Source organism: Arachis ipaensis, chromosome B8, assembly GCF_059453495.1.
Source record: "Arachis ipaensis isolate K30076 ecotype BB chromosome B8, ASM5945349v1, whole genome shotgun sequence".
Classification (NCBI taxonomy): Eukaryota; Viridiplantae; Streptophyta; class Magnoliopsida; order Fabales; family Fabaceae; genus Arachis; species Arachis ipaensis.
Genome location: NC_142443.1, coordinates 4,407,422 through 4,423,774, shown reverse-complemented (window position 1 = coordinate 4,423,774; position 16,353 = coordinate 4,407,422). Strand labels below are relative to the sequence as shown.

The window sequence follows — 16,353 nt, the reverse complement described above, 5'->3', positions numbered from 1 at the left end:
CTGCTTTTTTCCAAATAATTAATCATTTCCTTTGATCCATTTTTCTCGATGGTAGATCTGACAACTATGTCTCCTTATATTTAGATCGACCATCTATCTAAAATCTACCCATCTTGGTCTCTCTGTTCTGTTTTCCGTAGGTGCTGTTTCTTTTCCTTTTATGTGGTTAAAACGTTTTCTTTCCCCCTGTGGTGTCTTTTTTATTTTCAAGTTTCCACTTTTCCTTCGCTTAAATGATGTGCAATTCTGCCACTAGTTAGAATTATGAACACGCTTTTACATTACATTAAGCCCAAAACTAATTCCTTTAATTATAAGCAATGAACAAATTACTTTTCTTTGTGCACTAAGTGTCAGCATTTTTATTGCCCTTAAACACGTAAAATTGTTGCATTTGCACAATAATAATAATAATAATGATAATAATAATAATAATGAGAACAGGGCTGGTCCCACGTGGAAATAAGAGTCCCAGGAATTATTAAATTTGAAAGGACCCATACTCATTGGGACGTAACAGGTAATGAAATAAATCTCATTGGTCCCGTGGTGATCGTCGGTGATCGCTCCAATCAATTTTTGGTTTTTTCTTTTTGGTTCAAATCACTCCAACAAATCTCTCTAAGATACATTCATTCAAATCACATATATTAATTTCCATTTAGATCCACCTTTTCTTGCTTTAAACAATTCCTCCCAGATCCATATCTCGTGCTTCATCACCCCCTTACCACCTCATTTGACCAACCTTCTTTATTTATTTATTTATTTTCCCCACTCCTTATTTACGTTGTTTTATTGACATATCTAATATATATAACTACTATTTTATATTATTGGTAGAAGAGCAAAAAATGGCAGCTAATTATATCATTTTTAGAGAAAAAGTTTATCATAAAAAATGTTAATTTCAAAGATATCAATCATATCATAAGACTAGTTTTCTAAAAGAAATGAAATATAGGTTTAATTTGATTATGCGTGAGAAAAAGAATTATTGGCCTTCTTTCCAAAAGTAAGGAGAAAAGTTCCTTTACCAAAATGAAAAAAATAGGATTTTTCTTGTAGCTACTAGCTTGATCAACTATTTAAGTTAACAAGTGAATAAGATTTTTAGGTTTCTTCACATTTTCATTCTTTATTTATTTGTGGTTCTACATTGTAGAATCCTGTATTTACACATTTTCAAGAGCATTGGCAGGAATAAAGAATGGCTTTTGGCTCCATCCAAACGGTCAAAACAAAATGCAAATATATATATTATATAAAATTTTACTAATAATAAAAAAATTATAAATATGTTTAATTATACATCGCTACATTAATAAAAATAATAACGTCTTATAAGTTATAACTATAACATAAATGATTATCTAAAAATAAATGTAATTTGATGTATATATAGAATTGTTTAAATATACAACATTCAACATAGAAAAATCTAATTAATTAAAAGTGAATATAAGAATTAAATGTGACAAGTAAATAAAAACATAAATCAAGGTTTAAAATTGAAATAGATGGAATGATACAGGAAAAGGAAAGTGAAAGAAATTATTTGTAAAGAGAAAGCCTTTTTAATGGAATAATAATAATAATAATAATAATAATAATAATAATAATAATAAATGGTCAAATTTATTTCTAAAAAATTATTTATTATTAAATTAATTTTAAAACTTTTTTTAATCAAATTAAATTTTAAAATATTTTAAATTAGTCATATTAATTATTTCGTCATTTTTATTACGATGCGTTGATATAGCACATTAAACAAAAATAACAAAATAATTAATATAACTAATTTAAAAAATAAATAATATTTCATGCATGAATTTCACCATTTTCTAGTAATAAATAATATAGATGGAAAGAGAAATATTTATTTAACTCACGAGAGCAACAGAGGGTGCAGGATAAGGTGTTCCGCATGGTAGCATCGCACAGCACTGCACAAAAACAAAACCTAATTTACCAAATTCGGACACAAAGAGATTCAAAGGAATCTCATTTCCCTTTGATCTTTTGTGCGTTCTGTCAGATTAATCTTCAGACTCTGTCGCCATTTTCATTATCACTGATTCACTGAGCAATGTGCTCCATTTCCTCACTGAAGCAAAACCATGTCTGAGGTACTTTCAAAGCGCCTCCCTTTCCTTCTTATTTTGTGTTCTTTTTATTTTCCTCCCTCTGTTTTATCACTATATATTGCATGCGCTCTCCATTATTTCATGTGGGCATAGATTATTTTTTCCTGCAAATTGATGGCAAATGTGAAAGACTGTCCTTTTTAGCTGGGTTTTATTTTGCTTTTTGTATTTTTTATGAATATAAAAAACACATAATCTCACTGTGACTAGGTTAATTTCAAGGTGAACCAATTTGGACCTGACAAGATAACATTCCCTTACATTTATACCATGCTTTTAGAATAAGTTCTTAATTTGTAGCTAATTTTCTACGGATAATCAATAGTTTGTAACTTTGTCTTGTTACTTTTTCGTTTGAGGTATGATATAATGTAATAAAGCAAGACATGATAATGCTTATAATTTGATGTCATTTGTATGAATTGTAATATTGTGGAGCAGGATGTTGGTAATAATATGAAGGACTCTTGGTTTTTCGAGAAGAATTTTAATGGCCTGTCCGACGAGGCTTTTGATGATGTCTTCAGCTTTTTAGATTTCCCGTTGGAAGATGTGGAACCGAATGTTGTTGAAGAAGACTGGGATGCTCAGTTTAAACGCATTGAGCCATGTTATGATGTTTTTTCGGTGTCATCGACTGTGCTCTGTAGTGATAAAACCCAAAATGAAAAGCCACAACTTGGGGGAAGTTTCTCTGGTTCTGTAAGTATTTTAATTTGCAATTATGGTGTATGGAATGCAGACTTTGATGTCTTTTGATCTGTGTAACTTTTTTTCACAATGCACTTATGTTGCATGTACTTAATATATTCATGCTGTTATCATGTGCAACTGAAGTAATATGAATCCATTGACGTTGAAGGATATATTGTGATTATTTCTTGCTTTTTTTTTTTGAATTTGTGTTACTGGCGATGACAACTTTGTTTTATATGATCCATGTCTTTTGTAAAATATTTGTCCTGAAATTTCATTGTAAACGTTTGATTGGAAAGATTAAGAATTATACTTAGTCGGCTCTTACTTTCAATGGTTAGAATTTTTGCCAAAGCTTTGACTTCTAAGGAAAAGTGGAACAGTGGGTGTAGAAACTTTGCCAATTTGACAAAACAAATTATGGCACTCATTTGTAGAATGGGCAAGAGGCGATACTTGTAATTCCTTCATGGGTAAGAGAAGGAACTTGTAGAATTACCTTGGTTTTTGGTTTAGGGAAATTGGAGAAAAAATGTGAAAGAATAAATATTAGAGTCTCAGTTTTCATAAATTTACTTCCTAGGTGGTATATTGGGAGAACATGGCACATGATTTAATGTCTACTGCTGAGCTGATTTCACAAGTATTAGAATGTCTCCCAGCAGTACTGACTTTGCAGTGTGCAACTCTAAATTGGCTCAAAACTTTGCTGCTACTGCCGTTTACTCATTCTTCACAGTAGCGGAGATCATAATAAGAGCAATGATATCTACTTAGTTTTGAAATAATTTACTTCGTTTCATCTGATACTGATCCAAAATCTCCTAGAGATGCTGCTATTATTCTGTTTGTACTCTGTAGTGCACGCCTTTATGCACCCGAAGTTGGAACTTTACAGGGTTGCATAGTTGCATGGCAAGGGGAGAGAAAGGGAGGAAGCTGGAAGTTAAATTCCTTTGTCTTCTATTCAGGTTGCCCAAACTTTCCTCTTGGTATACACAAAGCTGGTAGTTAAAGTATTTTGGATGGCACCAGAAGGTCTAAAACAAAACAAAGAGAAAGAAACACAGAAAAAAAAAAAAATATATATATATATATATATATATATATATAGAAAGAAATAACAAGGGAGGGAAATGTATCATCTGGTAAATTTTTAGTTGTATAAATGGTAAGCTTTATCAATCATTAGGTTCTAAAAAATGGGTGCCCTTCTTTCTGTTATATACACACAAAAGAACTCAAGAAAATCTCAGTAGTCATGCCTTAAATTTTAGGAGTGTCACCCTCAGAAAGTGAGAATTATCTGGCAACAGTATTTAGACTGTGCTTGAAATGCGGAAGTTTTAGTCATTTTGGATGATGAATATATGGCAGCATGTGTAGAATATCTTCTTGTGTTCTTGAAGAAGTGGATGAATAGAGATATATCTTCCTGTGTGTTGTTATCTGGTCAATGACCAGATAAACACATAATTATTGGCCCCTTGCGTCTCTGCATAGATTTAAATTGTTTAAACTTCTCTCTGTTAAGCTGTCTGCTGCAACTATTCCTGGGTGATTATAGGTTAAGTTTTCCTCGGTGGATCTGTTTAATGAAAAAAGAGTTAGTTTGCAGTGTGTAGTCATACATGTTTTAGAGGCAAGACTTTGCAGACCTAGTAGTTTGAGTGAAAAAAGGCTCTTTGGTCCCTGATATGACAATTTTCCATAGCAGAAGCTTATAAATGATAACACTACGAGATGCATTCAAACAGTAGCAGCCTCTTACAGGATGGCTGTGGAGTGGAATATGGATGTAAATGTTAGAAGAAATTACCTAGATTCCTTATTTGTTTATTAATTTCAAATGTGCTTAGGTAAATTGATCTGTGATTTCAAGATAATCAATCATATAATTAATGTTGCATCTGATTTGAACTCTCTGTTTTTGGGTTTGATGATCATTTTACATTGCAGAGTAATGAGGTTTCTCCAATAAAACAGCTGGATGAGACTGCTGGATTGGATGTTGGAAAAACCATTCTGAACCAGAATTCATCTCTCAATGGAAAAGATTTGCATCAACTTCAAACCTACAGCCCAGTTTCTGTTTTTGAAAGCAGTAGTACTTCTTCAGCTGAGAATTCCAACTTTGATCTACCTGCCATCCCGGTAAAGCGTGCTCGAAGCAAGCGCCAGCGTGCATCGAGCTTCAGTCCTCTATTTGTGATTCCTTCTGTTCCTACTTCACCGGCTTGGCAAATTTATGAAATGAAAGTTGACCCGGAATCAAATTTAGGGACACACCATGCCGGGAAATCATTAAACAACACGAAAAAACAGAGGAAAAAGGATCTCCCTGTGCTTTCAGTTCACAATGACATGAAAAGATCTTCATCACAGGAGCCAGTTCCCACCAGAAAATGCATGCATTGCGAGGTGACAAAGACCCCACAGTGGAGAGAGGGACCGATGGGTCCAAAGACGCTGTGCAATGCCTGCGGTGTTCGATACAGGTCTGGTCGCCTCTTCCCCGAATACCGGCCAGCAGCTAGCCCCACTTTTGTACCATCAGTGCATTCAAACTGTCATAAGAAGGTCATAGAGATGAGAAGCAAAGGAATCCAGGCAAGCCTTAGGAATCCATTGTCGGCGATGTCAAACCTTCATGGAAATTCTGTAGGATAATATTACCTTTGGATTTTATAATTAGAAGGGAAGTAGTCCCTCCCAGACAGAACCCTCCTTGTTTTAATTTATTTGGTTTTTTAGTCTTATGTTATATTCCTTAGCATCATTTGTTTTACTAATGTAAATTGTTTGGTGAAATAAGAAGGTAGTAGGGTACAAGTACAAGATCACTGATTAGTGTTTGTTAGGCATTCAAGGGAACATGTTATCTGAGGTTAGGATTTGGTATATAAATTTCCAAATATGTATTTTCATTGCTTTCTTTCTGCACATGGAAGCAACAGAACAGGTACATGAACTGAAGGGATCAAAGTAGGGACAAAGTACAATGATATATCACATGGCTATTATAACATGACACAAATTTACAGGGTAAAGCCACATGCATTGGATCTGCAAGCTGGAATGGTGCCTTTCCTAGTCAACCTCAAATATGAGAACTAGGTTTTTTGATATTTTATAATATATTTTGGTTTATTAAGAGTATCCATCACTAATTCCTTTGCTGCAGGTCCTACTGTTCTTTTTAATTATTGTTATTATTTGAAGTTGTTTAATTTAGTAGAGTTAGGCCCTCCTAAAGCCCATTTTGTTTTCTATGGGCTGGCTTCAAATTTTTTTTAAAACAATTCATGAGATGTTTTGTAACGTTTTTCTCAACAATAATACTAATTTTCTCTTCTTTTTTTTTTTTTGGTTACCCTCTTCATTATGTACACTTATAATTTTTTAAATGGCTTAGGGATTTTTTGTTAAGGTAATTTCTTTGGTATTCCACAATAATTCAACGGAATCGTAATGTATTGTAACTGTATGCATTGTAACTTGTTTTTTAACTGGAGTTGGCCCAAAACATTAAAGCAGCCCACAATGACATTTTCTTAAAGGAGACAAAAAAAAAGGTTCAAACTTACAAAACTTACAAATTTTGGTTATTTTTAACTAATTTTTTTTATTACCAAATATTTCTGTTTATCCAAGATTACAAAAAATAAACAATTTAGCACCATCAAGCATATCTAATGAAATTCACCTTTAAATGCTTTTTTGTTTTTGAATTTATTCAAGTGACAAGTTCAGGAATCAAGACAATTAACAGTGCCCCTCTAACAATAAATTTGGGTTGATTGAGTGGTCAGTTCACTGAACTAATTAAATAAATGTTAGAAATTTTAAATCTTATTTTATGTATGCATCAACTTATTAGCCTTGGAATCCACTCTTAATCAAAGTATTACTATCTAGATTATCAAGCAGCAAACATGCACAAATTATGGCGCATTATCATAATAACAGTCCAAACAGGTAAGGTAGCGGCGGTTAGGGGCATCAGCTAAATGAAAAAAGGATTAAAACAATAGCATAGAATAGGTTAATTAATTTGTTGAATTTATTGGCCCTATTGATATACTTGTTCCACATGTTTGTACATGCCTTATTTTAAAGGAATGGCCATGAATGATTTAATAGTGGTCCTATATACCTACATTTATATACACTCTAAAATAGATACATAGAGTTTGGTCTTAATTATTACTGTGATATGATGTTTGCATGCATTACTATTCTATTCTCTCACACTCACTCACTCGCCCATGCATCCCCACACCCTAATAGCTAACCATGCATGTGAAAAACCTATGATTCTAAAGTCTAAAAAGGACTGAATATTCCCCTAATACCTAAGGATAATAGCATAGCATATATTAGGTATTAGAAATGAAATGAAATCAAAGTACATGCCATTAATTAAACCTAGTGTATGTGAATGGACATCTACCTTTTCCATCCTCCCTAGTCCATACGCATGCCATAACATTCTACTTTTACACATCATTCACCAACACTACCCATTCATTATATTTCTATACTTATTATCCTACTCAATTCTTAAAGGATAATAGTTACCAAGGGAACCGAAATCTTTATCCCATTTCTCGTTACATTGGTTAGTACATACGTAATTAAATTTGAATTCAAACCAAGACATAGCTTTTAATAGGTTGTAGCTTGTCAAGCACTTATTAATTTAGTTGAATTCAATGAAGCTCCTACCACTATATTATTATATTTATTCATATATATGATGTCCTTTTCCGCAAAGCATGTTTTGTTGGGGGTACTCAAGAAAATGAGTTCTAAATTAGAAGTTTAGAAACTCAACCATGAAAACAAAAACCAAAAGAGAATAATTAATGAGTGAACGGTGTTGGAGATGAAAAATAATGTGGCTAACTAATTAAAACGAAAGTAAGTAGCAGCCAAGAACAAACGTTAACCGCTGATCCGACATTCTAACTCTCCTGAGACTGAAATGTGACACGTGGTGTTGTCAAATGCATTGCACAACACCTTATATATATGATATAGTATTTTTTTCCTCTAATGGATTTTGTTCTACCGCTTCTTCTTTTACAAGTTTTAAACACTCTTTACTTTTACAGTGTCAAGTATTGTGTTACTCTTTATTTTAATTTATCAAAAAATAAATATTCTTTAAGGTTCCAGTGAAATAAAGGTATTATACTAATATAACAAGTTATTTTTTTCCATAGTATCTTATAGATTTGAGTTCTATTTAAAAATTTGTTATTGATTAATAAATTATTGTATGCACAAGACAAAATTTAAACTAATAAATAAGTGAGGTAATTATTCAACTAATCTAAGTTATTTTTTTTTTTTTGGTTTCTTACGGTATCTCCTAGCTCGGCAAGCCAAGGACTAATCCATCGCGGTACTAAGCTCCACTGCATGCACAAGGCGGGATTTGAACCCCCGACACTTGCTTAAGCGGACTAGTGAGCTAACCACTACACCAACCCAACTTGGTTTAATCTAAATTAGTTAATAAAAAAAACCAACCTAAAAAAATTATCGCATGGTTCTTTTTTTTTTTTTTTTGCAATGGAGGGCCGAAGCCCAAAGAAGAGTAAGTACCAACAGCATTCAGTAGCTCGTCCCCAATACATCACAAGAAACTAGAAACGCAATATTATTATTATTATTATTATTATTTCCACATTACATTATTTGAATCTTCGACGAGTCTATAAATTGGGAACATATGTTTCCCTAGCTTGAAAGTTGTATGAAACCTTGATGAGATTATTGTTACTAAATTCTCCTAATTAGTAAATTTGATTATTTATTTTAAATCCAAGTAGCAACATGACAGCATGTGAGTTTGGAAATTGGGGGAGATTATGAATTGATGGTGGCAGCGGCAGATGGTTGCTTGCTTTCTATTGACTCCATTCCAACCCGCCAACCACCGACCGTCTTTATAGCATCATCCCATATATACTCACTTCTCATTTCTCAATATCCAATGCAACTTTCACTTTCGGATAACAATTCTATCACTTTTCCACTTTCCTATATATCTCTAATTTTACATTCAATTCTTAACAAACTTTTACCATGTACCATACATATATCTTTTAAATTAAACCATAAATAAAATTAATTAGGGTTTTAATATATCTTTTGATATTTTATTTTTATTTTTCAATATATCCTCTGACTAAACTAATTTATCGTGAATTTAAGTTATGAAATTTGAAATCTTGATATTTGTTTAAACGAATATGTCAGTTAATTAGCTACTTAATTAATTTGATTATATATTTTTTGATAATATTTACATATAAAAATGATAATTAAGATAATTTAGTTAAATATAAAAAAAATTTTGTTCATTTTTAAACTGTATTTATTAAATAAAGAGTGATACACTCTTTATTAACTAAATTAAGAGAGAATGATACTTTTTTCTTCTACGAGATATTTAGATGATACTCTCTTTTCTTCTATTTCTAAAATATACATATCTCCTGTAAAAGTTAAATAACATACACTTTAATTTATTTGATTAAAATATTTTTTAATAATTAACTTTACATACACTAATTATTTTATTGTTTCAAAAAATGATGTAATAATATAAAATATATACTTATTATTATTGTAATAGTTTTTGTTTATTTTTAATATTTTAACTTGTTACAAACATATTTAATTCAAAATTTTTTATATATTTTATGATTAATAAAAAAATTTAAAAAATTAAAATTTATTATATTAATAGTTATATATTTTATTTTATTTTTAATTTTTTTATCATTAATCATAAAATATATAAAAATTTTAGATTAAATATTTGTATAAAAATATTAAAAATAAATTAAATTTATTATAGTAATAATAAATATATATTTTATATTATTATTACTATTATATATAATTATAATAATTATTATTAAAGAGTATTTTAGTTAAATAGACTAAAATGTATATTATTTAATTATTGTAAAAAGAGAAAGTGTATATTTTAAAAATAGAAAGAATATCATTTAGATATATTGTAAGAGAAAAATATGTCATTTTTTTCAACAAATTTTAACTCTTTATTTATTGTATTTTATATAATAGTTCGAATTCAAAATTTAAAATTAGTTGGCAGGACTTAAGATTTAGAATTAAAAAATTTAAAGTTTAAAATTTAAGAGATATTAAATTCTTTAAATTCTTGATAGCACTCCACTCCTTGTTTGTTTGGGAGCAGCATTCACCAAAATGTTTGATTGAACACATGTTTGTAAAAATAAAGTAATTAATTAATAAGATGCAGAGATGCAAGGTGGTGTGGTATGTAAATATAAATAGTGTAAATGGGGGATGTTAAACCCGTGAGAGTGAGAGAGAAACAGAGAGAACAGAACACAACGACAGAGATTCCTAAGAGAGAGGAGTGTCCCCATCCATCATCACGATGCATGGTGGGGACCCTCCTTTTGCCATAGCTAACGTGTCCAACCACTCTGATCTTGACACGTGTCCAATCTCAACCAACGCCTACACTTGTCTCTAGCTGTCACCATCCCCTTCCTTCAATAATTATAATCCAAAGTTACCAACATTATTAGTAAGACAAGATAACATTGGCCTCATCACTGCTGTAATAAACTCTGAGTCTCACTGCAAAGGGAGGGGGGTAGAGTGGTCCATTTGGTAAATAATAGTGGAGGGAAGAAGGAGTTGACATTGGACATGTAAAAATAAAATCAAATTGATGCATGCACTCAAAGCTAGTACTACCCTAGCTATACACCTACTAGCTAGTAGGAGCTAGCTACTAGTCTTTTATCATCTTCATCACTTACCATTGCCAGCCTCATAGACAGAGACCAGACCAGCTCACAGGAGAGGACACTGACCCCTTTTTAGGGTTTGTTTGCCTTGCCCTACCCGCTTTTCAATTTTCACTTTTTTTTTTTGAAAAAATGATAAATAGTTCCGACTTTTTGTTTTGCGGACATTTTTGTTTTTGACCATTGAAAAATATTTTTGAGTCCCTAATCTTCACAAAATTTGGACGAATCAGTCTCTGACAAAGGCATTTGGACGGATCAGTCCCTAACGGAGGTATTTGGACGGAGGGACTGATCTGTCCAAGTTTTGTGAAGATCAGAAATTTAAAAATATTTTTCAATGGTCAAAAATAAAAATGTCTGCAGGACAAATAGATTCCTCTTTTTTTTTTTAATTTTTTTTTTCTCATTCATGATGATGATAAAAGAGAGTCAGATAATTACGATTAAATTGTCTCCGTGTGATTATCAATTTAAGTAGTGAAAACAACCACAAATGTAATATCGTATTAATACGTTCATTATATTCTTTGAGTGCGACTCTTATTTTAAACTCTGTGTTAACGCAAGATGCTCTTATATCAAGCTGTCCATTCTTTAATTTCATGTCGATCATGATCATCATAGATTCATATAGAGGCATCTTGTTTAAACATATGGCCAAAAGTTGGGTTCTTTTGTCAATTTCTGGGGACCCCTTTTCCTCCTGCCATGGTGGGTAGGGCCCTATGAAATTTGGTCTTGCATGCAATCCTACCATGTCAGCAACTAACAACAACATACCCTGGATGGCTTAATTAACTTAATCCGTCTTAAAGGAAAAATAAAATGGGATTTGAAGGAGACAAATTCTGGCAGTGAGAGAGGATGCATAAGAATAGTGAAGAAAATGAGGTGAGTATATAGAGATGGTGAAAGGGACCACATCATAAAATGGTACTGCAAGAAAAGGACAAAGGCCATAGAGGGAAAAAACCAAATGCATGAGTGTGTTCAAATTTACAATTATTTACCATATGAGCATAGATAGCATGGATGAATATGGGCACAGTATAGCAATACAAATTAATTTGGGACGGCAAAAATGGGACATCTTTGAAAGTTATGGCCCCCTTTCAGCATAAGATAAGAATGAGCTTGCATTTGGTGCAGGAGGGGCCACCCCATAATTATTATTCAATTCTCAATTCTTTTTAATTTAATATAATTTAATTTCTTGTCTCTCCAACAAAAAAAATTGTTGTGCATGTATGTATCTATGTATGTTATGTATGATCGTTTTCTCCATGTGTCAATCATTTCATCTTCATGTCTTAATTGTCTCGGCATTTTGTGTCGGTATCAATGTTGATTCTTAACCAACCAATCCAATATCCTTTTCCAAACCACACCTTCTTGCCTGGGTTATCAATATTCAATACTACTACTACTACTAACTACTATTATATATTATTATTCTCCTCTTTTTTTTATATTCGTTCATATTGATGATGATGACGACGACGTTGTTGTTGTTGTTGGTGTGTTTTCTATCATAAGATTCGTACAAAAGCACGCATCAAACTTAATTTAGTTTTATTATTTAATAACCAAATAGAGAATAGGATAGAATGGAATAGAATAGAAGAGAAGATATTGATTTAACATAACAAGATGATTGTATTTAAGGCCAAAGTCCAATCCAATTGATTCCTAAGAAGATCAAATAGTTATTCCTTTTAACCCTTACATACATGATCCTATATGACTATATATACTGTACTCTATATAGTGTGTATATATATACGTGTATGTATGTGCGTTGACAATCAACTCTAAAATCGGCTATGTATCGTACTTGCCGGTGCTTTCTCTTTCTACCTATTTCTATTGTCGCCTTCTGCCTAGTTTTAGACCATCAAATTTATATATTTTAATATTCCATCATAATTATTTTTTTTATTATCATGAATGCTTTTAAGCGAATTTTTTATTTTTAATATTGGATTGGTAGTGGTATTTTTTAAAATGTGGATTATTGGGGTGTTATACTCAAATATGGAATCCTTTAATTAGAGAAGTAGAAATTGGACCGTCTGATTTATTAGAGATACAGAAATCGTACCGTCTAATTTTTAGAGGTACACAAATTGGATTGTCCGATTTGTAGAGGTACACAAATCAGACCGTCCAATTTGTAGTAAAAAAAATTAAACAATTTGAAGTACAGAAATTGGACCTCCGATTTGTGAGAGGTACACAAATCGGACCGTCTGATTTGTGGAAAAAAAATTAAAAAAATTGAGGTATAGAAATCGGATCCTCCGATTTATATACTTTTCACAATTTTAAAAAACACAAAAAATTACAATGTTAAAGTATATCACTATTTCTACTTCCATAACAAAAAAAAATTAGCCTTTTACGCTGTTATAAAATATAAGATACAAATAGCATGATTCAATCAAATATTAACAGTAATTATTGTATTATAAATCGGTTAAATTCGAGATATATCTCATATGAAACGTTTAAATAATATAATAGTAGATAATACAGTATATAATTTTTATTATAACTATTAATCCTCGTACTAGTAACTAAAGATTTTAAAATGGTAACAATACCGACCACATAATAAGAATATTATGAAAGAAACGTGTTAGATACTTTTTGAATTTCACTTCTAAGAAATCTTTGATAAAATGCTATTTGAGCTAATTTGAGTGTCAGTGTCTTTTAATTAATATGCATCTACTCAATTTTCTTCGCAAAATTAAAGTATACCATGTCCTCATAAGTTTAATTCTTTTAAAAATTGATATATATATATATTAATTTGTAAAGTATATCTTTTAAAAATTGATATATATATATATATATTAATTTGTAAAGTATAATAATTTTATGTATACTAAAATTAACTATCAACATCAACATCAGTCACTATGTATTTATATATGTAATTATATATAAATATTTAATTTATTTTTAATATATATTATATTATAATATATATTTTATATTAGTGACTAATTTTAATATATATCTAATATAGTTATACATCAAAGAGGGTCATCACGGAATATCAGTTATAATTTGTAAAGTATAGTAGTTGTAGTAACTTCCAAGCGAATAAGAAGTATTAATATATGTAGGAATATTTGATTGGCTTAATGACAAAAAAAGAAAGAAAAATAGTGTTGTTGGGAGTGGTTCTTTGTTGATATCTGTTTGGTGTATAATTAAAGTGATGATTAGGGCGTAAGAATAAAATGCAAGAAAAGAACAAGAAAAACTTTCCGTGTCCCGTTGGTTTGTGATACCCAAACGAGGTTTTAGAGAGCCAAATCTTTGCATGACCTGAAGGCACCGTTTTACCAGCCAAAAAAAAGAGTCAGCAATGAGACAAAAAAAAAAAAAATAGAAAAAGATAAATAGATCCCTGATTTTTTGTCTCACGGATATTTTTGTCTCTAACCATTGAAAAATACTTTTAAGTCCCTGACCTTCACAAAACTTAAACGGATCAGTCCTTCCGTCCAAATACCTCTGTCAGGACTGATCCGTCCAAATGCCTCTATCAGGGACTGGTCCATCCAAATTTTGTGAAAGTTAAAAATTTAAAAGTATTTTTTCAATGGTTAGAGATAAAAATATCCGCAGAACAAAAGGTCGGGACCTATTTATCATTTTTTCAAAAAAAAGCTTTAACTTCACCATATCAACACATTTCCATCTTCCTTCTTCATTCCGGTATCCTTTCACATGTGACATGTTCTTCCTTATTTTATCTAATATATATATATATATATTGCCAATAAATAAATAACACAATAGTAGTCTCATTATTTGAGACCCTTTTGGATAGTACATGAGACATTAGTTCGCTTATAAAAATAGGACTTCATCATGATGGTTTAAGATTACTATTATATATAAATTTAATTTTAATGTATTTTTAGTATTAAACGTTTTACTCACATAATATTATATTAATAAAAATAATTATTTTTTATATTAACGATATAAATAATCATAAAAAAATTGTTATAATTGCATGTCATATATATATAACACTATTTGTCAAATATATATATATTAAAAAAAGCTTTGATTCTCACCTAACTACAATCATATACATGTCCTTGTTTTATGGGAAAAAAGGAGGAGGAAATTAAAATTTCAAATTTGAAGGAAAAACAACAATACATTTGGCTGTTGATATAATTTGATTATTACTACTCACCTTTTACAATGGGACGGAGTAATAAGTAATTCATCTCAATCAGAAAAGTTTCACGGATCATATATTCAACATAGACTTTTACTGTAAATTAATAAATTGAATTTTAACATATAAGTCCCACAAAAAAAACATAATTAATAATAAAAAATATCACTTAAAAACAAACCATTCCCTTTCATAACCGAAACATAAGTTTTATGAGAGAATTATTGTCCCGTAACCAAGAGCATGGCCCCCCATTTTTTATTTTGTCTTTGTCTTTCTCTTTAATTAATTAATTACTTTGTCCATGTATATATTACTTTGTGCAATTCTTTGTATAAGTTTTTTATCCTCATGTCTCCTCACATTATCCATCGCCAAAATTAGAGAATATGCATACATAAAAGGATAAAATATATTTAAATTAAGAAGATGAACTAATTTAATATTATATAAAATTAAAAAATATTCCTAAATATTATAAATAAATAATGGTTAATTTATTTATTTTAATTAAATTAAAAGAAGTAATAAAATAACTAATATTATCTTAACATTAAAAAATAAATAATTATATAAATTTAAATTTTGATAAATATATTAATTAATAGAATAGTGTTCTTATACTCACTTAAAATTTTTAGATTCAAATTTTATTTTTAATTTAAAAAAAAAATGCAGAGCGCGTGGAGAAAATAATGTGTGAAAGAAAGGGCCAAAGCCAACCAATTTAAGGACCGCTTTTTTATTAGCATGGTCCGACCAAACACTCGCGGGCCCTCACTTCCCTCCCACACCATTCCCACTCTCCCTTATTGCGCGTGTATTCCACGCATCATGCCTCTCCACTTGCAATATCTTGGTTGTGATATATTTTACATTATTATCTATTATTTTTCTATTTATAGGATATTCCCGTGATTATAGTCAAAGTTAATTATAACAATTGACGTGATGAGATGTTTTAATTGAATAACAATATATATATATATAAAACAAATAAATCTTTAATTTTTTAATTCAAAAATATATAATTTTTTGATTGATTGAAAATATAAAAAAATAAATTAATCTTTTAAAGAGGTTTAAATGTTCTATATTTTAAAAAATAAATAATATTTTTATATTTTTAATTAATTAATAATTTATTTATTTTTGAAATAAAAAATTAAAATCTATTTATTATTTACTCTAAAAAGAACTTGTTTATATTAACAACAATGCATTTTAATTAAAATTTGTTCTTTTCTTTTTTTGTCACTTGGGTGAAAGCATTGATGTTATTCCGAGGCAGGGGGGTAAAACTAGTTCTATTTTAGAATAAAATAAACACATTATTTGTATTTTTAAAATATTTATCTCATCTATAGTATTTTTTATCTTTATATTTAATAATTATAGTTTTTTAAAAGATATGTATATTGTTAATCATATTAGGTTAAATTTATTTTTGTTAACGGAAATAAATTTT

At 30.0% G+C, this 16,353-nt stretch overlaps 1 protein-coding gene across 1 annotated transcript; it reads left to right on the top strand.

Moving 5' to 3' along the window:
• The first annotated feature begins 1,886 nt into the window (after nucleotides 1–1,886).
• LOC107612528 (GATA transcription factor 11) lies at nucleotides 1,887–6,027 on the top strand. Its single transcript, XM_016314222.3, has 3 exons — nucleotides 1,887–2,132; nucleotides 2,592–2,852; nucleotides 4,806–6,027. Exons 1-3 carry the CDS (start codon nucleotides 2,124–2,126, stop codon nucleotides 5,514–5,516), a joined length of 981 nt encoding a protein of 326 aa, XP_016169708.1. The 5' UTR covers nucleotides 1,887–2,123; the 3' UTR covers nucleotides 5,517–6,027.
• Nucleotides 6,028–16,353: the final 10,326 nt, after the last annotated feature.

Coding starts and splice junctions, on each gene's coding strand:
- LOC107612528 (XM_016314222.3), top strand. Junction 2,853..4,805: donor GGGGAAGTTTCTCTGGTTCT/GTAAGTATTTTA, acceptor TTTACATTGCAG/AGTAATGAGGTTTCTCCAAT.